Source organism: Podarcis raffonei, chromosome 2 (genome assembly GCF_027172205.1).
Source record: "Podarcis raffonei isolate rPodRaf1 chromosome 2, rPodRaf1.pri, whole genome shotgun sequence".
Taxonomy (NCBI): Eukaryota; Metazoa; Chordata; class Lepidosauria; order Squamata; family Lacertidae; genus Podarcis; species Podarcis raffonei.
In genome coordinates, this window is record NC_070603.1 from 22,808,343 (window position 1) to 22,832,900 (window position 24,558).

The 24,558-nt window shown below is 46.4% G+C and overlaps 1 protein-coding gene across 1 annotated transcript in view; it reads left to right on the forward strand.

Annotated features, from left to right (window-relative positions):
- Positions 1 to 24,558, forward strand: part of ERBB3 (erb-b2 receptor tyrosine kinase 3) — a 92,360-nt gene that overhangs the window by 39,087 nt on the left and 28,715 nt on the right. Inside the window, exons 2-8 of the mRNA XM_053375293.1 lie at positions 2,130 to 2,281; positions 7,143 to 7,338; positions 18,603 to 18,728; positions 20,764 to 20,829; positions 22,381 to 22,499; positions 23,237 to 23,378; positions 24,188 to 24,301. Coding sequence (XP_053231268.1) covers positions 2,130 to 2,281; positions 7,143 to 7,338; positions 18,603 to 18,728; positions 20,764 to 20,829; positions 22,381 to 22,499; positions 23,237 to 23,378; positions 24,188 to 24,301 — 915 coding nt within the window. The remainder of the gene's footprint in view (positions 1 to 2,129; positions 2,282 to 7,142; positions 7,339 to 18,602; positions 18,729 to 20,763; positions 20,830 to 22,380; positions 22,500 to 23,236; positions 23,379 to 24,187; positions 24,302 to 24,558) is intronic.

Sequence of the window (24,558 nt, forward strand, 5' to 3'; positions counted from 1 at the left end):
GGGGCAGATCCAGATCTCAACAAAGCTCTCTGAGGCCTATCAAGTCAAGGAACCTGCTTCTCTGTGGTTCCTGCCCTGTTGCACACTTCCTCTTGTTACCTGCCACTTCAGCTGTGGGGGAGAAGCTGATTGCTTATTTACCTTCCAAGGGGTGGAGCTGGAATTGCCGGTGCTCATGGTTGCCAATCATTTCCCTGGCAAATTGCCTTCAGGGCCTGGGTGAGATTAGCCAATGGCAAGCTGCCAGGAAGTGGGCACCATGGTGACTGGTATTTTTTTGTATGTGTGTGTATTCACTTCCTCTGTTCCAAAAGAAGTAAAACTGGTCAATAGTGCCCACTTGTTTTCCAAGCAGTGTGATATATCCATACCCCCCCCACCCCACATATATACAGAACGTGACTTTTTGAAACTTTACTGTCTGGTTGTAAGGAAATTCAGAATTTGAACTCTTACCATAAAACTGGAATGTCAACTTGTATTCAACAACCACTGCTAAAAGCAGGTTCTCCTTTCTTATACAGTGGTACCTCGGGTTAAGTACTTAATTCGTTCTGGAGGTCTGTTCTTAACCTGAAACTGTTCTTAACCTGAAGCACCACTTTAGCTAATAGGGCTTCCCGCTGCCGCTGTGCCGCCGGAGCATGATTTCTGTTCTCATCCTGAAGCAAAGTTCTTAGCCTGAAGCACTATTTCTGGGTTAGCGGACTCTGTAACCTGAAGCGTATGTAACCTGAGGTACCACTGTATTTGGCTGTGTTTCATATAGAACTATGTAATAAGTTCTGTGTGCCCAATACACGTTGGGCTTCAATCTCTGGACCAGGAGCTCCCCATTCTTCATGGCTAACCCCTTTTGAAATTGGGGAGAGTGAGTTCAAAAAACAGTTTGTAATGTGTCATTGGGGTCAGGTGTTCTGAGGAAAACAAGCAACAAGCCCGCTGAGCATGTCCAAGCCCTTGAGCACCTCTGAAGTTGGACGCTGGCCATCATTGCCACCCTTCTGAGGAACTATAAGCTATTTTACAGGTGGCTTCTCCCTGGTGATGTTTGTGCCAGGCTGCAAGTCGAAGGATAGTTTTGAAAGTTATGGCATCTAACATGGTTGTTTGGCATTACCTTAACTGGTATCGACCATAGTTGCTTTACCACATCATCTGATCCTATTAAAATATATATATATATGTAGGAGTTTTTGTTTTGTTTTGTTACGTATCCTGTGCTCTCATTTTGTATTTTTATATTGTGAACCACCCTGAAATCTTTGGATGAAGGGCAATATACAGATTTAATAAATAATCCCATATGGATTGCGGATGTCAATCACATTTGTTACTCACAAGAGTGCCTCGAGCAGGGTTTCCCAAACTTGGGTGTCCAGCTGTTTTGGGGCTACAATTCCCATCATCCCTGCTAGCTAGGGATGATGGGAGTTGTAGTTCGAAAACAGCTGGACACCCAAGTTTGGGAAAGCCTTCTCTAGAGGCATCCTAAGTGAGCCCATAGAGCAAGGGTGGTTAACCTGTGTTCTTTCAGATGTTGTTGGCACAAACTTCCATCAGCCCCAGCCACCATGGGGAATGGTCAGTGATGATGGGAGCTGTAGTTCAACCACACTTGGAGGGACCACAGGTTCTCTGTCTCTCCCATTGAGAAGATCTATCCATACCAAATTCATAGCAGTTCCCTGTCCCAAATAAAACCTGAGGACTGTAATTCTGTGAGAAGGGGACTGGGGATTCTTAGTTCTTTCATCAAACTACAGTTAACTACCAGGATTTGGGGGGAAGGAAATCATGATAGTTAAACTGGCATAAACGTTTTGTAAGTTCATGGTGTGGATATATCCTTAGTGTCAGGGGGCTTGAGTGAAGTGCCTTGAGTGATGTGTTCCAGAGGAAGGTTGTTGTGACCCTGGACAGCTAACTTGGTTCACACCTAATCTTTACCTGCGGCATGCTCTGGCCAGGATCGTGGATCAAACTGTGAAGTGCTGATGTGTGGGCAGCCCTGCTTATGATGGGGGGGCGGTTTGACCTTGATCTTTCTTGTCACCCATTGGCTGCCAAGTGTCAGCTACTGTGCTTTGCTCCTGACTTATGCATCTCTTCTCCTTCTTTTGTTGCAGTCTGTGCAGGCACCCTGAATGGTCTCAGCGTCACGGGAGATTCCCACCAGACATACCAGACGCTACAGAAAATGTACAACAACTGTGAGATCGTCATGGGCAACCTTGAGATTGTGCTCATCGAAAGAAATTCAGACCTCTCATTCTTGCAGGTAACGAGGGGATGGAAAGGCGATTACTTGCTGAGCGTGTGTGTTGGGGGAAAGACCTTTGTGTGTTGGCATCAGCCCTGTGAAGTACACAAGGGCCAGTAAGGATCTAGGAGGAGGAGCGTGCTTCGAAACAAAGAAGGCAGGAAGAGATGTTGACACCCCATAGCTCCCATGCCCATAGAGGCCGAAGGGTCTTCACTCGCCCAATAAATATTTGAGGGGGCTGCCACCCCCCCAGTTGCTGGGAGCTTCCATTCAAATGGTGTGCGTACATCGCATCATGTGATCGATGATGTGGGGCTTACCTGGCCTCCCCAATATTTTGTTCAAGTTGGCACCTCAACAAACCTTTTCAGCAGGGAGCCGGTCCACTGGGGGGGGGGATTTAACACATTCCTATGCCTCACAAATAACCCAGAGATGTATTTTAAATAAAAGCACACATTCTACTCATGTAAAAACACCAAGCAGGCCCCACAAATAACCCAGAGATGCATTTTAAATAAAAGGACACATTCTACTCATGTAAAAACACGCTGATTCCCGGGCCATCTGCGGGCTGGATTTAGAAGGCGATTGGGCTGGATCCGACCTCCGGGCCTTAGTCTGCCTACCCATGCCCTACTATAACAGCCTGTCATGAAGCCTAAGCATCTGTACAATCTCCTGGGGCTTCCCTTCCCTTCCTTTTTAAAATAACGTAATCTAAAATAATTTTAGATTATACTGTAAGCTCTTGGGGCAGGGGTTTGCCATTTTATACTCTTTAAAGCACCATGCACACTGCTGGCCCTATAGGAGCACAGGTATTGCTAATGCAGATAAAATAATAGATCCCGTGCACACTTTTTTTGCAGACTAGGAGCCAACCTTGTGCATGTATATTCCTTTCTCTCCCACTTCCCTGGTTTGCAGCTATTTCCTGCCCTACTCTTCCCTTTCCACAGATAAACATGATGTTGTGTGAATATGTTTATTGATATAAGTCATGGTTTCCTCACAACCGCTGATTTCAAGTCGATTTGCAAAACCATGTTTAGAAAAGAATGTAGTCTGCCGTTAACATCTGTTGAGCTATCACACACATATAATGAAAACATGGTTACTGTCAGGAAGGGAGGGGGAGAAAGCATGCTGGAGTGGGGAAGGGGGATAGTTCACTCCTGAATCTGAATCCCAACTGCAAACCATGATTTGCAAAAAGCCCATGTTACACGTGCACCAGGCCTAAGTTTATTCCTGTTGTCAGCAGATTTGTGAAGCTAGCACGGAATCTTCTCCAAGGCACCCTGGGAATATTGACTGTCAGCAGTTTAAGCAATACCCTTGTTACTGTCTTAGGATTTAAATTAACCTCTCTGTCTTTCCTCCTTAGTCCTTACCCCATCTCACTAGTGTGGAGAACTGTCTTGTTAGCTCTCCCCCTCTTCCTGCTCTCACTTGCTCCCAGATTTCCTGCCAGACAGGGCTGTGCCCTGACTTGCCTTCTATGGGCACCAGACAGGTAGACAGCACTTATGGCACCTAGACTCTGCCTTGATAAAGAGCCAAGGTTGTGGGGTTTTTGCTGTGTTGGGTTCCTGCATCTTAAAGTGGGGAGTCATAGGTTAGTGCCAAGACAGAGGAGGGATTGAATGATGCTGCTCGTCATATGTTGGCGTCAGTGAGGTTTGCACTTTAAGGGTGAGTAGAAGCCTGGGCATCCCTGCTTCTGATCTATGCTGCAGCTGGCTAAAGATTTCAATACAGTGGTACCTGAAGGCAGCCCTGTTCAGGGAAGTTTTTAATATTTAATGCTGTACTGTTTTTAACATTTAATTGGGAGCCGTCCAGAGTGGCTGGGGAAACTCAGCCAGATGGGTGGGGTATAAATAATAAATTATTATTATTATTATTATTATTATTATTATTATTATACCTCGGGTTACATACGCTTCAGGTTACAGACTCCGCTAACCCAGAAATAGTGCTTCATTTAAGAACTTTGCTTCAGGATGAGAACAGAAATTGTGCTCCGGCGGTGCGGCAGCAGCAGGAGGCCCCATAGGCTAAAGTGGTGCTTCAGGGCAACCAAAATGGTCAAAGGCCTGGAAACGATGCCTTATGAGGAGAGCCTTATAAGGGATGCCTTATAAGGGATGCCTTATAAGGGAGCTGGGCATGTTTAGCCTGGAGAAGAGGAGGTTAAGGGGTGATATGATAGCCATGTTCAAATATATAAAAGGATGTCACATAGAGGAGGGAGAAAGGTTGTTTTCTGCTGCTCCAGAGAAGCGGACATGGAGCAATGGATCCAAACTACAAGAAAGAAGATTCCACCTAAACGTTAGGAAGAACCTCCTGACAGTAAGAGCTGTTCGACAGTGGAATTTGCTGCCAAGGAGTGTGGTGGAGTCTCCTTCTTTGGAGGTCTTTAAGCAGAGGCTTGACAACCATATGTCAGGAGTGCTCTGATGGTGTTTCCTGCTTGGCAGGGGGTTGGACTCGATGGCCCTTGTGGTCTCTTCCAACTCTATGATTCTATGATTCTAGGTTAAGAACAGTTTCAGGTTAAGAACAGACCTCTGGAACGAATTAAGTACTTAACCCGAGGTACCACTGTACTGGGGTAATTTCCTTCAGCTCACAGTTGAGGCAGTAGAGTTTCGGATTGTCCACCTTCCCAGAGTAGCTGGGAGGCCGAGATATCCAGTGTTCAATCTGAACAGCCGTATACTATGTTAATCTAGATTGAGCCGGCCTGTGGTATGTGGGAACCACAGCATGGTGAGTGGGAAAGACTCTTCATAATGTGCTTGTACAAATGGGGCCAACTCATCATTGCAGGAATTAACTTTCCTGCTTCCAGTGGCAGGGTGAGCTGTTGACAACAACTGGCCTATTGAATGTTGTCTGAAGTCACAGTGGTCCTTTCCCTGACTAATGCACTCTCCCACAGGGAAAGAGCCTTTCCCCACCCTCCATTTAATTTGAGAGAGGATGAAACGTACCTTACGTGGGTGGCCACCAAAGGCAGTCACTAACACAAGACAACAGTTCCCCCGCAAAGATGATGATATAGTCTCGGGGGATTTCATAAGCTCTAATGCTTTGTGATCCCTATAGAAAAACTAAGAACATCTTGCCTAAAAAGATTGTAGGGTAACCAGCAGGCCTCTGCCTTGACCTTTCTAATGCAAAGTAGCCGTAATCTGGCTTGCTGCAGAATCACTTACATCCTTGGGGATGTAAAATCCTTCGGGGAAATGGACATCATTATAGTTGGGCATCTTGGTAAGTCTAGATGATATAACTTTCCCCCCTCAGCTCAGAGGGGAGAAAATATTATCTTGTGACACGCACAGAGAGAGGCTGAAACTCAAGAGAAATTATTTCTGCTCTAGTGTCTGAAACATGGAGATGAGGAAGGTGTCTCGTTGCAAGTATGATCCAACAAAAGAGAAAGGGAAAATGAAACATGGCGACGGTTGCAGCTGCAAACTTGATAAGTAATTCAAACAAGAGCTTGGGGTGTGCAATAAAGGAATTCTGTTTGAACTCTGCAGCTCTTGAATTCGCAGGTCTGTTGCCAGATCATTTAGTTTCACTCTTGAAACAATATCAAACGGCTCCTCTGCTCTAGGTTTCTGATCCTCGGATTACTGCAAAATTGCATCGCTCTTACAACCCGTTTTGGAAAACTTTGGGGGCGGCAGATTTACACAACCCCCTTCACATGTTGATATAACATCTGGAAGGGAACCATTGATGTAGCTTTGCCCCACCACAGTTGCATGGGCTAGCCCCGTCCACTGCCACTGCGAAAGGTAGCCACATCCACTTCTGCCACCCTGTTCCTGTGACATCCAACACAGTGGATATTGGAAAGCAATTGGGGTCCCTCTCACTTGGAGAAGCTCTACCCGTGCATATCTGTATTGGACATAGACTTGTTTCCAGGGCCGGATTTAGGTTTGATGAGGCCCTAAGCTACTGAAGGTAATGGGACCCTTTATATGTCTAGCTGTCCTTTGTCAACAACAAATTGTCACTGTTTTTTGTGTTGAATATATGCTATATGGTAATTTATGGACCTAATAGGTATCTAAAGCCATTTGCACATGCAGAATGTAGGCGCCCTATATATAAAAATGAGCAAACCAGTGATATTTTAGGGAGCTGGCTGGCAGACAGGGCCCATTACTTACATCATAGGAGCCTACACAACACAAAACACTGTTGCTGTATGTAGGTTTTATTTTACAGTCATACCTCTTGTTACGTTCGGTTCAGGTTATGTCTTTTCAGGTTGCATCCCACAGCGACCCGGAAGTACCAGAAAGGGTTACTTCCGGGTCTCGTCGCTCGCGCATGCGCAGAAGCGGCGAATCGCGACCTGTGCATGCACAGACGTGCACACATGGGTTGCGTTCTGCTCATGTTGCGAACGGGCCTCCAGAACAGATCCCATTTGCAACCAGAGGTACCACTGTATTTGTTTTTTACCTTATATTTTGGAAATGTACATCCAAATGGTACATCCAAATGGTACATTGGCAATGGGCGAGGCTTGGCCACGAGGTCATGTGACACTCGCCCACCCCACACATTCTGGCAATGCATGGAGGGGTTTATGTGAATCTCCCCTTTGGTTCCTCCTTTTCAATCACTGCCATTATAAATGGTATTAAATGAAGAAGAGACTGGGGCAGACCAATGACAGGGAAGGAGCAGAGGTCACCGTCTCCCATCATGCTCTGCTGTCCCAATATGTAGCCTGTTTTGAGTGGTGGCGCTGTTAGCAAAATTGCTAGCTGTGTGATTCGATGATGAATGGGTGGGTGTTATGGTGCCCTTCAAATTTCCCTCTGACTTTCCCCAGGCTATCCGAGAAGTGACTGGCTACGTTCTGATCGCCATGAACATCTTCACCTATCTGCCGCTGCAGAACCTGCGCATAATACGAGGGATGCAGCACTATGACGACTCTGGTGACAAGTACGCCCTCTACATCCTCCTCAACTATGGAAAAAATGCCACACATGGCCTACAGCAGTTGGGCTTCAATCAACTCACAGGTGAGGCTTGAGGCTTGCGCTACGTAGCCAGGGATTCTGCACTGCTACTTACTGACTCCTTTTCTGCCTTTGTGGAGGTTAGTGAGCAGATTGTAGCATTCCATGGCCCTGATGAAAACAGTCTCTGGACTGGAAAGGACCATTATAATTTGAAGGTGCTTTGCTGTCCTCTGCCAGGGCATGTCTTAAGCCAGGGGTGATGGAACCCACACCCCCTCCCAAGGTTCCTAGTCTCCCAAATCCAACTGGCACCGGCCGGAATGACAAATGCTCATGAATGGTGATAGGAGTTGTAGTCTAGCAGCATGCGGAAGGCCACCAGTTCCCCTTCTTAAACACTTGAGCATCTGAGTGTACTTTTCCATCCCTGCCCCCTGCCCAAGACTAGCTGTGCCATAGCTTTTCTCCACTTCTTCCTGCCACCAGAGGTGTAGCGTGTGGGGGGTAGGGGGCCATTGCCCGGGTGCACATTTTTGAAGGGGTGCAATCAGGTGCCCCCATGACAGGCATGGAGCCCTGGCAGCTGAGGTGCGATGCCAGGCAGGTTGGTCTGGTGGGCAGGCAGATTGAGGCAGCGGGAGAGGAGCCTATTGGAGCTGGGCTTCATTCACACACACACACACACACACACACACACACACAAACACCCCCACACACACACGCAGGCTCCACGTGAGCCCCCACCCCAGCTGCCCAGTCCGCCAGGGGGGCGCAACACTTGCTCCACGCTGGACACTGGCAAACCATGCTACACTACTGCATGCCACACATCTCTCTCCCCAGTAGTGCATTCAAAGATGTCTTGCTCAGTGCCAGGGTTTGGCCTTGAGTATATGCAGTAAAAGGGACGCGGGTGGTGCTGTGGGTTAAACCACAGAGCCTAGGATTTGCCGATCAGAAGGTTGGCAGTTCGAATTCCCACAACGGGGTGAGCTCCCGTTGCCCGGTCCCTGCTCCTCCCAACTTAGCAGTTCGAAAGCACGTCAAAGTGCAAGTAGATAAATAGGTACCGCTCTGGCGGGAAGGTAAGCGGCATTTCCGTGCACTGCTCTGGTTCGCCAGAAGCAGCTTAGTTATGCTGGCCACATGACCTGAAAGCTGTATGCCGGCTCCCTTGGCCAATAAAGCGAGATGAGCGCCGCAACCCCAGAATCGGCCACGATTGGACCTAATGGTCAGGGGTCCCTTTACCCTTTACCTTTTATATGCAGTAATAGCAAAGAGAGATCCCTTTCAGCATGTGTCGGGTGCTTAAGTTCAGCAGTGAATAACTACAACTACTGCAACCGGGATCTGAAGAGAAGGATGATCAGATAGGAGAGTATGACTTTTAGGTAGGGTTGAGCACCTTGCCGTGTGTGTGTGTGTGTTGTGGTACACTTGCTGGGAGGCAACAATTGATTTGAGATTTGGCACAGTTTCTATGTGCCTTGAAGAATCCACATCTGGGCATCTAAGCTTCGGTTATTTCCCTCAACAGCTTGAAGCAATCCTGAAAACAGAGTGCTTTTTTATAATGTGGAAAGTGCCCTTCCCTCCCTGCTTAGTAGCCACTATGTGGCTCTTTCTACTGGGGATTGGGGTCATGGGCACCCCAGTTTAAGTAGCCTTTTCCAGATTGCCATTCACACTTTGCAGTGGATGGGAGGAAATGGAATGCTTAGTTTCCTTTGCAATTATAAGCTGCTTCAGGCACCCAGTGAAAAAGTGTATGGGGCAGACATTGCATATCTATCCCCACAGTTGCTCTCTACAGGCAAGGCTAGGACGTATGTGGGGCACTGGGTGGAGCATGATTGCTCAGTGGATAAATGATTTCAGCATCTGTCACCTTTTACCTTCCCCACTGAGGAGGAAAGTACATTCCACAGCTCAAGATCTTACACCATTGGCTCAGGCAATCGCACGCTATGCCTGGACTCTGTCCTTGTGCAGAACACAATCTCAGTCTAAATGTTTGTTTCAAGAAAAATACATGGGCACCTACCCATCCAGCAGCTGGTTTTGAAATGTTAACTAATGTCCCTTTAAAGTACTCTTTCCAATAGGCATGAGATACCTGGAGACTGTAGTTTGTTAAGGGAATTGTAGGTCTGCAGAGTCATAACCCGTAGCAAACTACAGTCTCCAGGTTTCTTTGAGGGAAGCCATGGTTGTTAAAAGTGGTATAAAGGTGAAGGGACCCCTGACCATTAGGTCCAATCGCGGACCACTCTGGGGTTGCGGCGCTCATCTCACTTTATTGGCCAAGGGAGCCGGTGTACAGCTTCCAGGTCATGTGGCCAGCATGACTAAGCCACTTCTGGTGAACCAGAGCAGCACACGGAAACGCCGTTTACCTTCCCGACAGAGCGGTACCTATTTATCTACTTCCACTTTGACGTGCTTTCGAACTGCTAGGTTGGCAAGAGCAGGGACCGAGCAACGGGAGCTCATCCCATTGCGGGAATTCGAACCGCCGACCTTCTGATCAGCAAGTCCTAGGCTCTGTGGTTTAACCCACAGCGCCACCCACGTCCCTTGTAAACTATATAGGTTCTGTGGTTTAACCCACAGTGCCATCCGCGTCCCATGGTTGTTAAAAGTGGTATAAGAGCGTTTTAAATTTACGGTGTCAGCAGTCATCCTGGTATGTTTGCACAAAGTTTGTGAGCAGGCTGGCTTGACAGTGTTTTGTCAAGCCATGGTTATCCCACTCTTTCCGTCGCATTTCCCCTTCATTTTGCTTATCACGGGTTTTCTGCGCAAGAGCACTGATCGACTTAATTGCACAACTTGCATTTGCCAGCGTGTGATTGAATCCCACCTGAAACTGGCAACCGTGCTCATGGTTTTGTAACGAGAGTATGACTCTCCCTCAGAGAACATGTAGCACTTTCACCTACAGTTCATAGAATTAGCTGAACTTGTTTGTAGAGTAATCAATTACAAAAGATTAATTTGCAGAGGAGACATGCCCTTACTTGTGACTTTTGGGTACTTGTCTTGGCATCTGTTGCTAGCCCTCACTGTATGTTGTGTGGTGTTGGGAAGGGGAACTGAAGACAGAAAGGAACTGTAATTAGACCCATAGGGCTTGCATCAGTGGTGTGATAGGCAGTGTTTGTGGTTAAATCAAGGTACTAGTAAATGTACTAGTAATCTCTTGAGTGACACTGAAAGAATCTAGGAGTGCACAGAATCCCATTCTTGATCTAGGGGTTTTTACCTTTCCTTTCAGCAGCAAAATTCAGCCACTGGTTGAAACCAGATATTGAATGGTTCTATACTGAGCAACAGCAAGATCTTTTAGGAGCTTTCAGACAGGATTAACTACTATTATTTATTGAATTTATATACTCTACCGCTATATACCTGGAGGTCTCAGGGCGGTTCACAGAAAAGATGGTGATATATAACAGGCATAGGCAAACTTGGCCCTCCAGATGTTTTGGGACTACAAGTCCCATCATCCCTAGCTAACAGGAACAGTGGTCAGGGGTGATGGGAATTGTAGTCCCAAAACATCTGGAGGGCCGAGTTTGTCTATGCCCAATATATAAAATCAAAATAAAACAACCACCCAATAACACACACCCAAAAATGACCCACATTTTAAAAGGGTATAGGATGTCAGTCAGGTCAACCAAAGGCCTGGCACCTAAAGGTGTGTAATGGCCTGGCGAACTTCCCTGGGGAGAGCATTCCACAGATGGGGAGCCACTACAGAGAAGGCCCGTTCTGGAGTTGCTACCCTCCGGACCTCTGGAGGAGGAGTCACATGAAGGAGGGTCACAGAAGATGATCTCAGGGTCTGGGTAGGTTCATATGGAAAGAGGCGGTCCTTGAGGTATTGCCGTCCTGTGCCATTTAAGGCTTTGTCTTAAACTATTTGGACAAAGCATCTAGGAGTCTGATGAATTGTGTCATCTTGGAAGTTACTTCTAACAAAAAATCCAGTTGTTCTAAAGCACTTCTTTTTTCACTTCTTTTTTTTTTTTTAATTAATCTAGTTTTTCAAGATAGTCTATGAAAGAGAATCATAAAACAAATATAAAACAAATAAAAAACATCAGAACCAAAAGCAATTACCGTAGCAACAGTAAAAATGCAAAAAAGCAGTAGATATAAAATCACTTTAAAATCCTGGGAAATCTTTTTTTTTTTAAATGTCTAAAATGTGGCTCTCCAGGCAACCTAGTCAGGCGGTGGCATATAAATAATAGTAATTATTACTAAGAAAGCATACAGAGTGGCAGGGATATTTAGAGAAGGACCTCTGGTGCCAGAAAAACCTATACGCAGCCAGCACAATCCACGGCATCTCAGAAATTGGTGAGGCCAGTCTGTGATGGAGGCTCTAATGAAAGGATGGCTTCAGGATGAGGGTAGAAAACATGTTTATCTCCCAGGAGTTATTAGCTATGGATCCTAAACGTCAATCTGTGGCTCTGCCCCTCCCGTTGCTTAACTCTCTGAACTTCTGATTGTATCGGAGAGAACATCTTTACAATCTGAGCTGGAGATAAGCAGGTGAAAGTCCAATCTACAAGAAAGAATTTATGGGTTCACTTAGCCACTTAGCTCGCAGGATTTGACTAGCTGCCAAAGAAGCAGGTTTGTGGGTCACCCTTAGCACACTGCCCCTTTAATTGGCCAGACCCGGTGTTGTACAACAAAGAAAAGCCTTGTAAACAACCTGGGGTTGAGTCCCAATTCAAGGTCAACTCCAGCTACAGTAGAGATAATGGAATTAGTTGAGGAAGGGGGTGGGGGATTGTGGAAGCAGAACTTTGAGGGAAACTAAATCAATTGTGAGAGACTGCTTGTCCTGTTTCTCACCCAGAAACTTTATAAAGAATTTGCATTACGAAAGTCCCCTGGGGTTATCCTGCATGAGAAGGAATGTCAACTGTTTTGCAGCCTGGGCAGGTGACACCTGGCTACGCAGAGTCTAGATTCCTAAATGGACCCCATTCACACTGTTTCATCTACGGATGTGAACTTTTCCTTCATTCCTGGGCAGGATTGCTATTATATAGTCCTTGTGTCACACCCAAGAAGCAGCTGCGTTTGGGGAGAAGGAGGGCAGAAAGGAAAGGACAGTTAGGAATTGGTAAATGGGGGTTTGTTTCTTTGCTCTTTTTCCTTGGTTGGGGTTTGGAAGAGCAGCTCTGAGTGCTGTAATGTTGCTTCACTATGATTTGCAAGCCAGCCCTCTTAGTTAGGGCTGCCATACGACCTGAATTTCCCAGAAATAGCCGGGATTCGTCCGCCGGAAAGAGCATCCGGGTGGAATTCGGCCAAAATGAGCATATGGCAACAACTTTGCCCCCCCCCAAAGCTCAACAACGTTTGTGTCCGGGTTTTCACTTTTTGAAATACAGTGGTACCTCAGGTTACATACACTTCAGGTTACATACACTTCAGGTTACAGACTCCGCTAACCCAGAAATAATACCTCAGGTTAAGAACTTTGCTTCAGGATGAGAATAGAAATCGTGCTCCTGCCGCACGGCAGCAGCAGGAGGCCCCATTAGCTAAAGTGGTGCTTCAGGTTAAGAACAGTTTGAGGTTAAGAGCGGACCTCCGGAATGAATTAAGTACTTAACCCGAGGTACCACTGTCTGGCAATCTTATCTTAGTGTCTGGCCAAGGGCAGGCCTGCACAGCAGTTGCCTCCAGGTTTTGTTTAGCTCTAGTACACAATCGGAATGCCATGGATTGTTCCTGGAAAAGGCATGCAAGGAGCTTTACACCCAGGATTCCTCAACAATGGCATTGAGAACCCAGCTGTGCTGCATCTGATACAGCCCTTGCTGTTCCATCCGTTCTGTAGACAATTGCATAGGAGACCAGTGAAGGCCCAAGGGATTTGGTGCACTGTAAGAGCATTTCCATTGCCCAGAATAAGGCACATGTATCTTACGCAGCAAGGTTGCTTTTGTGCTCTTCGCTAAGAGTTCAGACATATTTTGTCTGAACAAAATACGGAGATTGTAAACTATATAAAGGTAAAGGGACCCCTGACCATTAGGTCCAGTCGTGACCGACTCTGGGAGTGCGGTGCTTATCTCGCTTTATTGACCGAGGGAGCCGGCATACAGCTTCCGGGTCATGTGGCCAGCATGACTAAGCCACTTCTGGCGAACCAGAGCAGCACACGGAAACGCCGTTTACCTTCCCGACAGAGCGGTACCTATTTATCTACTTCCACTTTGACATGCTTTCGAACTGCTAGGTTGGCAAGAGCAGGGACCGAGCAACGGGAGCTCATCCCATCGCGGGAATTCGAATCGCCGACCTTCTGATCAGCAAGTCCTAGGCTCTGTGGTTTAACCCACAGCGCCACCCACGTCCCTTGTAAACTATATAGCATGTCTATAAAGTTATTTCAGAAGGGTTCTTTCAGCCCAAAGTTCAGTTACCTCTCCAGAACCCATTGCTACAATATGATGGCCACATTTGGACCTACTGTTCAGTTATGCTTTACTTCCTTCCCAGATTCAGAAACATAGCCGATTAATCACCATGTCAAAGATGCTGTGAATCTGATTCAGGCTGATAAATTTGCTGCTTATCTGTGGAGTGAGCTCTTTAATTTGGAACTGAATATATGTTCCTGCCATGGGTCCCTCTATGTTAGGTAGGGTTGGCAATCGCCCGCTAGCCCCTCCGCTGTCCACGCCAGAGAGCCTGTGGTGCCAGAGCCCAAGCCTGAACCAGAGCCGCTCGCGCAGAAAAAACAAAAATAAAAACTCCAAATCCAGGACATTTGCTTTGAAATGTAAACCCCCCCACCCCAGATGAGCATGTAGGACCCCCAAAAGAGGATATGTCTGGGAATTTTTGGACGTATGGCAACCCTATGTTAGGCAAAGCAGCCCAATACAGCAAGGGTAATCCAGACATGAAAATACCATATTTACTTGAGTCTAATACGTCATCGAATTGAACCACACCTTAATTTTCGCAATGTAATTTGGCCAAAAAAAGTAATCTTGTGCTCATGGTTTCTCATGCTGATTCAAGTCCTGCTAGCATTCTATAGGATAAAGAATCTCTGTACCCAGAACTGGTACAGGGGCAGGGCAGAGGGACTGGGATAACGTCCCCTTCTTTCTTCACTCAACAAGTAATCAATATCATTAATGCTGACTTGATCAGTGGCTAAGCGAGTATGCATTTGCAAGCCATTATATGTATGCTTTACCAAAAGGTAACATATATCTCAAGGGACGCGGGTGGCACTGTGGGTTAAACCACAGAGCCTAGGACTTGCCGATCAGAAGGTCAGTGGTTCGAATCCCCGCGACGGGGTGAGCTCCCGTTGCTCGGTCCCTGCTCCTGCCAACCCAGCATTTCGAAAGCACGCCAAAGTGCAAGGGAAGGTAAACGGCATTTCCGTGCGCTGCTCTGATTCTCCAGAAGCGGCTTAGTCATGCTGGCCACATGACCCGGAAGCTGTACGCCGGCTCCCTCGGCCAATAAAACGAGATGAGCGCCGCAACCCCAGTCGGCCACGACTGGACCTAATGGTCAGGGGTCCCTTTACCTTTTAACATATATCTCCTATATATGTTATTCTGATTAAAGCTGCCTTGAGATGGGTTTGCCCTGAAAGGTGACCTATAAATCTTTGAAATAATAATGATAATTAATTTATGATGATGCAGGGACTTAAATTCAAGTTTCAGTTTCATCTCTCTGTTCACTGGACCACATCCAATGGATGTTGCCTCAGAAATTGGCTATATTTAATCTGAATGCAGATTGATGCATGTGCAAACATAGATTAGAGAAGCATGGAGTCCCCAACTTAGATTTTAGCATGGAGCTACTATATCAGCCATGGGGAATCTACGGCACTCCAGATATTATTGTCCTACAACTCCCACCATTCCTGCCCATTGGCCATGTTGCTTGGGGTTGATGAATGTTAGAGTCCAGCAATATTTGGAGAGCCACAAGTTCCCCACCCCTGACATACGTCCTTCAGTTGAGCACTACTGGTTGGTTGAGTATGAAGTCTTCCGTAACCACTGGAAGTGGCTGTTTGTGAAATCTGAGTTCTTGGCTATCATGTCAGCAGAGCTAAGAGGAAGACAGACAGCCGAGAACAGGCCTCTGCATGTTTTAGGTACCTGCCCCAACCAGTCTGTTGGGTTGATGTTGATGTTGTTGTTGTTCAACTACTGTGGCACCAAAAAAAGACAACACCTATCTATCAGCTTTCCCATCGCTTGATCTTTCTGTTGGCTGACAGAACAACCCTTGGCGGAGGAGACATGGCTTTTCAGAATTACCTGGGCAACATTCCCTGCTGTATGGAAGTGCCTGCAGCGTTTCATGGATACTACAAGTATTTCACATCACTAATATTTAGCGCTTAAATACATAATTGCAGACGTGTACTGCATTCCTTGTAAGGGAAAAGAAGGTCGATGTCTCAGCCTAAAGTAGATGGTTAAAGGGCTGTGGGAAGAATTGTGGAATTGACAAGGCGTAGGAGGCAAGGGAAGAGCTTTGTGGCAGTGGAGCAATGTGAAAGGCGATATTGCAATGCTGATTTGGGAAACATTTGGTCAGGTATCCCCCCTACAAAAATCCATGTGCATACCCTCCAATATTTCTCTGATGAAAATAGGGAGGTCCGTTGTTGTTGTTGCTGTTGTTTTATTATTTATACCCCAACCATCTGACTAGGTTGTCCCAGCCACTCTGGGTGGCTTCCAACATACATAAAAACATAATAAAACATTCAGCATTACAGGGCTGCCTTCAGATGGCTTGGGGGGGGGCGGGTTGCATAACTCCATACCCTCCAACATTCCTCCAATGAAAACGTTCAAAGGAAAAAGCGGGACATTCTGGGATCAAATCAGAAACCGGGAGGCTTCTGTAAATCCAGGAATGTCCCTGGAAAACAGGGACCTTTGGAGGGTCTGCATGTGTGGTGCATTGATTGGAGTATGAGATCAGGGTTCGGATCCTCACTGAGCCATGAAACTTACTAGGATCTTAGCCCAGTCTATTTTACAGCATTGTTATGAGGATAATATTGGGGGAACCATGTTTACTACCTTGAGCGCCTTTAACACATGACACCTCCAAATGGGCAACCAAGGCCCATAAGCCTTGGTTGTGGAGATGAGAGCTGGAAAAAAGTAAACAAAAGTCAGGGTGAGGTACAGTGGTATTTCTGGTTACGAACGCTTCTGGTTAAAAACGCTTCGGGTTACGAACTCCGCTAACCCGGAAGTAGCTGCTCCTGGTTGCGAACTTTGCCCCAGGATGCGAATGGAAATCACGCACCGGAAGCCCCATTAGTGACAGTGCGCCTCAGGATAAGAATGGTTTCAAATTAAGAATGGACCTCCAGAACGAATTAAGTTCATAACCAGAGGTACCACTGTACTGTGAAAGCACCAATTTCATCAAGCCAGCAAGTGCAAATTTAATAAATAGTATTTATACCCAGCCTGGCTTGGGTATAAATGGCCTGCCAGCCGCTTATAGGGAGGCTGATATACCTATTCACTTATACAGTTGTACCTTGGATCCCAAGTGCATTGGTACTTGGATGTTTTGACTCCTGAATGCCGCAAACCTGGAAGTGAATTTTGCAAACGTTTTGTGACCGTTCTTTGGAACCCGAACGTCCAATGGGCCTTCCGTGGCTTCTGATTGGCTGCAGGAGCTTCCCGCAGCCAATCAGAAACCGCACTTTGGTTTCCAAACCTTTTGGAATTCGAACGGACTTCCGGAACGGATTCCAAGGTATGACTGTATATCCGAAGAATACTTTGGAAGTCTGAAAAACACAGTGATAGCTCCCAGCCCTCTGCTGGTAAGGACTCATTAAGTCTCCAGAACTCAGTTTGTTAAGCATCTTGCTGTTAAGGGACAAATGTGTTGCTTCAAAACACACACACACACACACACACACACACACACACACACTCCTTTTGCTGAAGGATGGCAAGGAAGCAAGGGAGACTGTGGCCACAGTCGTATAGACATTTGCCTGGGAGCAAGCCCCACTGAACTCCTGAATAGACATGTATAGGATTGTACTGTAAGTGCGGGCAATGAGTCGCTCCACAAAAATGGCTCGAGGGAAAGTAGTAATGACAGCAACTTTGTTTTTAGTGCCAGATCAAGACTCAGCGATTTGCTCAGGCCTTTGTAAGGTAACTTGTTTAATTTAGCGAGCACATACGCTGGAAGGACGAAGTCTGCTTTGCTGTTTTTAAAGACTGCCTTTTTAATTACGCTTTTATCTTGTTCTTGTTCCCTCTGTGAATCGAAATGGATTTGTGTATTGTTTTAATTTGTTCAGTGTTATGGTTGTGCCCTGCCCTGGGTTGGTTGTGATGAAAGGCTAGGCTATAAATATATTTAAATAGAATAATGCATAAATAAGAAGTTGGTGGAGAAGAGGTCTGAAGGGAAATAGGAGACGGCTCAGCAAAGCCATAGAAATGAGAGTGAGGCAGTGATCATAACAGTGGAGAGAATTATTATAATAGTGGAGAGAATTCAGAGAGTGGGGAAACCTCTTTGGGAGTCCATCCTAGCCCATTTCAGATTTTATATGATTCTATGGAGCTAGAGGAAGTGGGACTGCACATGCTTGTCTTCCATAGGTTCATAATCTGTTCTGGAAAGAGTTCTGAAAAGGGTTGCTTTCATTTTCAGTACAGTGGTACCTTGGTTCTCAAACTTAATCCATTCCAGAAGTCCGTTCCAAAACCAAAGCGTTCCAAAACCAAAGCACGCTTTCCCGTAGAAAGTAATGCAAAATGGATTAATCCGTTCCAGATTTTTACAAACAACCCCTAAAACAGCTATTTAACATGAATTTTACTGTCTAACAAGACTATTGATCCATAAAATGAAAGCACAATCAATCAGTAGCTGAACTGGGTTCCACACAGTCACAAAAAACGAGCCGCAAAAACAAAATGCAGAATAAATAGCCAAAACAAACAGACCTCAGTGTAACACTCAAAACGGAAGTGTGGCACTCAAATCGGAAGCGCAACACTCAAAACAGAGCATGTTTGGCTTCCGAAAAGAGTTCGCAAACCAGAACACTTCCTGGTTTGCAGTGTTTGGGTTCCAAATTGTTTGAGTACCAAGGTGTTTGAGAACCAAGGTACCACTGTATATGGAAGCTGGATGTGCACAGTGTGCATGCTGGCTATATCTCACACAGATATTTTGGTGTCTCACATCTCCCAGAAGGAAAGTGGTCACAGCTGCCTCTTACTGTTTTTCAGAAATCCTGTCTGGGGGTGTCTACATTGGGAGGAACCAGCAGTTGTGTCATGCGGATACTATCAATTGGGGAGACATCGTCCGGGATCCAAGCTACCCTACAGTGATCCAAAAGAATGCAGACAAGTGTGAGTATTGGCTAAAAGTAGGGTGAGGTGTGTGCTTGCACTCGTATTCCCCTGTCTGGCCTGCCAATGTTTTGTGTTTGCACAGGAGTAATAGTAATAGTAATTTATTATTTGTACCCTGCCCATCTGGCTGGCTATCCCCAGGCACTCTGGGTGGCTTCCAACAAAGATTAAGAATACATTAAAATGTCACACATTAAAAACTTCCCTGAACAGGGCTGCCTTCAGATATCTTATAAATGTCAGGTAGTTGTTTATCTCTTAGATATCTGATGGGAGGGTGTTCCACAGGGCGGGCGCCACTACCGAAAAGGCCCTCTGCCTGGTTCCCTGTAGCATAGCTTCTCACAGTGAGGGAACCGCCAGAAGGCCCTTGGTGCTGGACCTCAGTGTCCGGGTAGAACGATGGGGATGGAGACGCTCCTTCAGGTATACAGGACCGAGGCCATTTAGGGCTTTAAAGGTCAGCACCAACACTTTGAATTGTGCTCGGAAACGTACTGGGAGTCAATGTAGGTGTTTCAAGACCGGTGTTATATGGTCTCGGCGGCCGTCATCAGTCTAGCTGCCGCATTCTGGATTAGTTGTAGTTTCCAGGTCACCTTCCAAGGTAGCCCCACGTAGAGCGCATTGCAGTAGTCCAAGCGGGAGATAACTAGAGCATGCACCACTCTGGCGAGACAGTCCGCGGGCAGGTAGGGTCTCAGCCTGCGTACCAGATGGAGCTGGTAGACAGTTGCCCTGGATACAATGCAACCCCATGCAACCATTTCCTCTCTTCTCTTTTCCCTGCTATATTTGTGCCCCGTTTTCTTTCTGCAATGTGAGAACCCAAGAAATCTCCCATCCAGGCCCTTACCAGGCATAAACCTGCCTAGTTTCAACAAGGTGACTTCATCACATACTTCCTAGTCAAAAGTCCACCACCTCTGCATCTTTATTGCACTCGTTCTGTGTTGGGGCTTTTATACCAGTTGTCTTTTAAGTTTATTGTGTCTTTACTGCAATACGATTTTATTGTTATGTTTTTAGCCTTTGTTTTGTGTGTGCCACCTGGGGAAATAATTCTTATGAGGTTCCTGAAAACATATATCAAATAAATCCAAACTGGCTCAGACTATAACCAATCTAAAATGATCTTTAAATAGAGCACCTGTTTGCTTGCAGAAGGTCCCAGGGTCAAACTCTGGCATTTCCAGGTAGGGCTATGTGTATCCTTGGTATGAAAACATGGAGGGAGGAAAATACATATATTTATACTCCTTCGAAATAGCTGCTTTTGACCTCTAAACTGAAACTAGAGAATGTTAAGTGAAGCCTTATCTTTCTAGCTGTGTCACTATTTCATAATATACTGCATAACTGGAAATAATAATAATAAACTAATATATACAAAAAAGGGATGTGGGTGGTGCTGTGGGTTAAACCACAGAGCCTAGGAGTTGCCAGTCAGAAGGTCGGCGGTTCGAATCCCCGCGGACAGGGTGAGCTTCCGTTGCTCGGTCCCTGCTCCTGCCAAACTAGCAGTTTGAAAGCATGTCAAAGTGCAAGTACGTAGATAAATAGGTACCGCTCCAACGGGAAGGTAAATGGCGTTTCCGTGCGCTGCTCTGGTTCGCCAGAAGTGGCTTAGTCATGCTGGCCACATGACCCGGTAGATGTCCGCTGGCTCCCTCGACCAATAAAGCGAGATGAGTGCCGCAACCCCAGAGTCAGCCACGACTGGACCCTTTACCTTTACCTTTTTATATACAAAGAATGAAAGAAACCATGGAGGACCACTGCCAGTCAATGCAGACAATTTGTCTGACTCTGTGTAAGACAGATTCCTTTGTGCTTGTGTCAAGCTGCTCTGGAAGCCCTTTCAGGTAAAGAGTGGGGTTAAAACACTTTGAATCAGGTTCCATGCACATTAAGCAAATCTCATGTGAAGAAGGCCTTTGGACATAATGTGATTCTTATAAGCTTATTGGCCCATCGTACTCAGTACCTCTGGGTTTTGATAGCTGATGTTGCATTTTGTCTCCCTGGATAGGTTCTCCATGTCATGAGAGCTGCAATGGTCACTGCTGGGGTCCTGGTCCTAATAACTGTCAAAAGTGTAAGTATTACAGTGCCTGGGACCCAGTCTCCCCCCCAAACCAAGGACTTTCCAGATGTTTCGAACTGCAACTCCCACCACGCCCAGCCAGTATTGGAGGGCAGGTTGGAGGAGACTAAGCCCTAACCCCAGGTTTGGTCCTTGGGTGAGCAACCGGGACTCGATTCTTCTCATGGCTGCTTTAAATGTGGGTTCTGTCATCTTAAACTTGGCATGGTGATAGACAGACTCCAGATTTGGAAAGGAAAGCTATGGCAGCACCTGCTTTAAGCAATCTGCCTGCATATAATAGGTGATCCGTAACTTTTAACAACTGAACTACTACTGAAGAGGCCAGATGGCAGAAAATGCTCATATGAGGGGAACACAGTAAACAGATTTCATGATGATTTAACTCTGACAGTAATGGCATACATTTTAAAGCACCTGGATACCACTTTTACAGCCATGGCCTCCCCCAGAGAATCCTGGGAGTGGTAGTTTATTAAAAAGTCCCAAATGCTGCAACCTTTCTTCATAGGGCTTGCTCCGTCTCCTCGATTGTTTTGGTTGCCCTTTTCTGAACCTTTTTCCAATTCTACGATGCTCCTCAACTGGGCAAAGTTGGTGCAAAAGCACTCAAAGAGCTCTCTTTAGAAAAAATAAGTTGTGAATGCTAGTAAATCACAGAGTTGTAGTGTTGGAAGAGACGACAAAGGTCACCTTGTCCAACCCCCTGCAATGCAGGAATCTTTCACACAACATGGGGCTCAAACACACAACCCTGAGATCAAGAGACTCATGCTCTACCAACTGAGCTATCCCTCAGCTCCCAACCCTCCATTAATTGGGAAGGCAATATACTGACTTTTGAACCAGGGATTGCAGATGCATCATGCTATAGGAAATTTCTGTGTTGAGGGTAGTAACTGTACCTTAAATACCGTATTTTTCGCTCTATAAGACGCACTTCCCCTCCTAAAAAGTAAGGGGAAATGTGTGTGTATCTTATAGAGTGAAAGCAGGCTTTGGGCGGCTATCCCTGAAGCCTGGCAAGCAAGAGGGATTGGTGTGCACCGATCACTCTTGCTCTCCTGGCTTCAGGGATAGCCGCTCGAAGCTTCCTGAGCGCAACAGGAGCGCTCCTGCTGTGCTCCGGAGGCTTCGCGTTGCTTTCGCTGAAGCCAGGAGAGCAAGAGGGATCCATCGCTCTTGCTCTCCTGGCTTCGCTTCGCTGGAGAGGCGCTGCGCAGCTTTCCCTCTGCGCAGCGCCCCTTCAGCGAAGCGGGAGGAGAAATGGAAGGGGCTCCGCTTCTCCTGCCACTTCACTGAAGGGACGCTGCGCAGAGAGGGAGAGAATTCCCCCCCCCCATTCTCCTCCTCTAAAACTAGGTGCGTCTTATGGTCGGGTGCGTCTTACAGAGCGAAAAATACGGTGATTTTTTTTTCTATGTCCACCTCCCAGGGTCTTGGGAAGGTCAGGAGAAGATGGGAGGAGCCGACCATTAGAGTGGAGGGTGGGGTGATGGCATTGACTGCTTCTCACCCAACATTTTTCTCCTCCTGCCATAGTGACCAAGACCATCTGTGCCCCCCAGTGCAATGAGCGCTGCTTTGGCCCCAACCCCAATGAATGCTGCCACGACGAATGTGCAGGAGGCTGCACTGGCCCACTGAAGACAGAGTGTTTTGTACGTAAGCAGTCTCTGTGTCCGGCTCTCCTTGGGTGTGCTTTGTATGACTGGTCTGTGTCGAGGAAGGGAGACGATTGGGAGAATGGGAACAATTTGGTTTTGAGTGTACATATCTGCCCCTTTTTCCTTTTGTCCCCACAACCTGCCTGCCAACACAGCCCTCCAGTCTTTTGAGCTCAGCTCCTGATCTTTAGCTTTTGCCAGAGCCTTTGTTTCCTGGGCTGCCTTGGCTTCTTTCCATGTTCAGCTACAATGATAATCTTCTTTGCAATCACAGTTTTTAACGGAATATTGGGGGAAATGTGGGTTATCGTTTCTCACCAAGCTCCCTATGGTGTCTCCATGGCATTAGTGCCAAGTTTTTTTGTGTGTTTTCAGGACTGGGGGAAGAATCTAGTATGAAGTGGGTGGAAATCAGCGTTGCACTAATACAACTGATCCACCAGCGCAAGCGTTTCTGCTTCTCTGATGGAACGGTCTCCCCTCTCCTCTCCCTGCATGCTGTTTTGGGAGATCCTCTTGCCCTTCCAGAGCACATTTGAGGATGGCGTGGGAGAGGCATGGCGGAGGAGAAGTGGAAGCCCATTGCGCTAGTGAGAGTCCAAGTGCTGGCTTTCACTAGTGCACTGGTTTAGTTGAATCTGGCTCAATGTTTCAGCTTTCGGCCTTGAATGATGGGGATTGGGTGGGCATGATCTTACTCAGCTTTTTGTCACATGCTTTTTCAACCCCAGGCCTGCCGGCAGGTCAATGACAATGGGGCCTGTGAAACACGCTGCCCTCTTCCATTGATCTACAACAAGCTCACCTTCCAACTGGAGCCAAACCCGGATGCCAAATACCAGTATGGTGGCGTATGCGTCAAAAACTGCCCCCGTAAGTCCTAGGTTGTGGCTATAGGGGAGAAGGGGGTTGTTGTCTTCTCTCTGTGTGTGTGTGTGTGTGATGGGTGTTCCTTTAGATTGGAATACCACTTCCTTCAGGGCCAGTTCAGGCATTATTCCCACCACCACCACCTGCAACCCATCTGGGAAAATTGCCACAGATGTGGCAGAACTCCATTGAGGGGCCATTATGTACAAAGGCCTCTTAAGCGTTTATGCTGGCCCACACATTGTTTTCTTGTGAGCCACTTTGAGCACAGATGTACTGGTGGAAAATACAGCTTAGATATAAACTGACAGTCTAAAAGTCTAAATAAAATAATGTCTAATAAGATGTTTAATATCACTATAACCCAACACTAACAATTTGAGTATTTTATTTTAATTTTAATTTGATTGTTCCCAGATCAAGAATGAGAGAGAAGTCACAGTAGCTGAAGTCACTGCTTTTTTTCAAGTTTGAAAGCCTTTGGGGGTCGTCGTCCCCTGTTTGTATTATGTATTATCTGTTTTTTATCTTGTATTTTTATGCTGTGACCTACAAGGGCGGCATACAAATTTAGTAAATATTAGTAATAGTAATAATAATAATAATCCTCTGCTGTTCCTTTTCTCATATTAAAATAGAAGGAGACTGGATTCTTCATTGAAAAGCTAGGAGCCCCAACTCCCCATCTCTCTCCTCACAGTTACTTATGAGGTCCTTTTTTAGCCCCAAACATCCCTAAGGGGTTTCCAGTGACTAGTTGCTCACATTTCTTTAATCTTTCCCCTGTTCACCTCCTTCCCATTATTTTGCAGATAATTTTGTGGTGGATCAGAGCTTGTGCATCCGGACCTGCCCTAATCACAAAATGGAAGTTGAAAAAGGCGGCCGCAAGATCTGTGAGCCTTGCGTGGGGCTGTGCCCAAAAGGTAACGCGAAGCCATAGCTTCTTCTGGCTACTGGAACAGGAAACTAAATAGGAAGGCATAACTGAGGCTCCCAGATCTTCTTCTCTGTGGAGCATATCCACCTTTCGAGTGTGAAGGTTGTGCACATGCCACGTAAGCTGCATATTTCTTCAAAGAACTCGGACAACCTGCCTGGGAAAGCCTTGGACTTCCTCTTCTGGACTTCTTTAAGAAACAAATGTGTCATTCTATACTCGTGCGGCATTTGTCCTTAATGG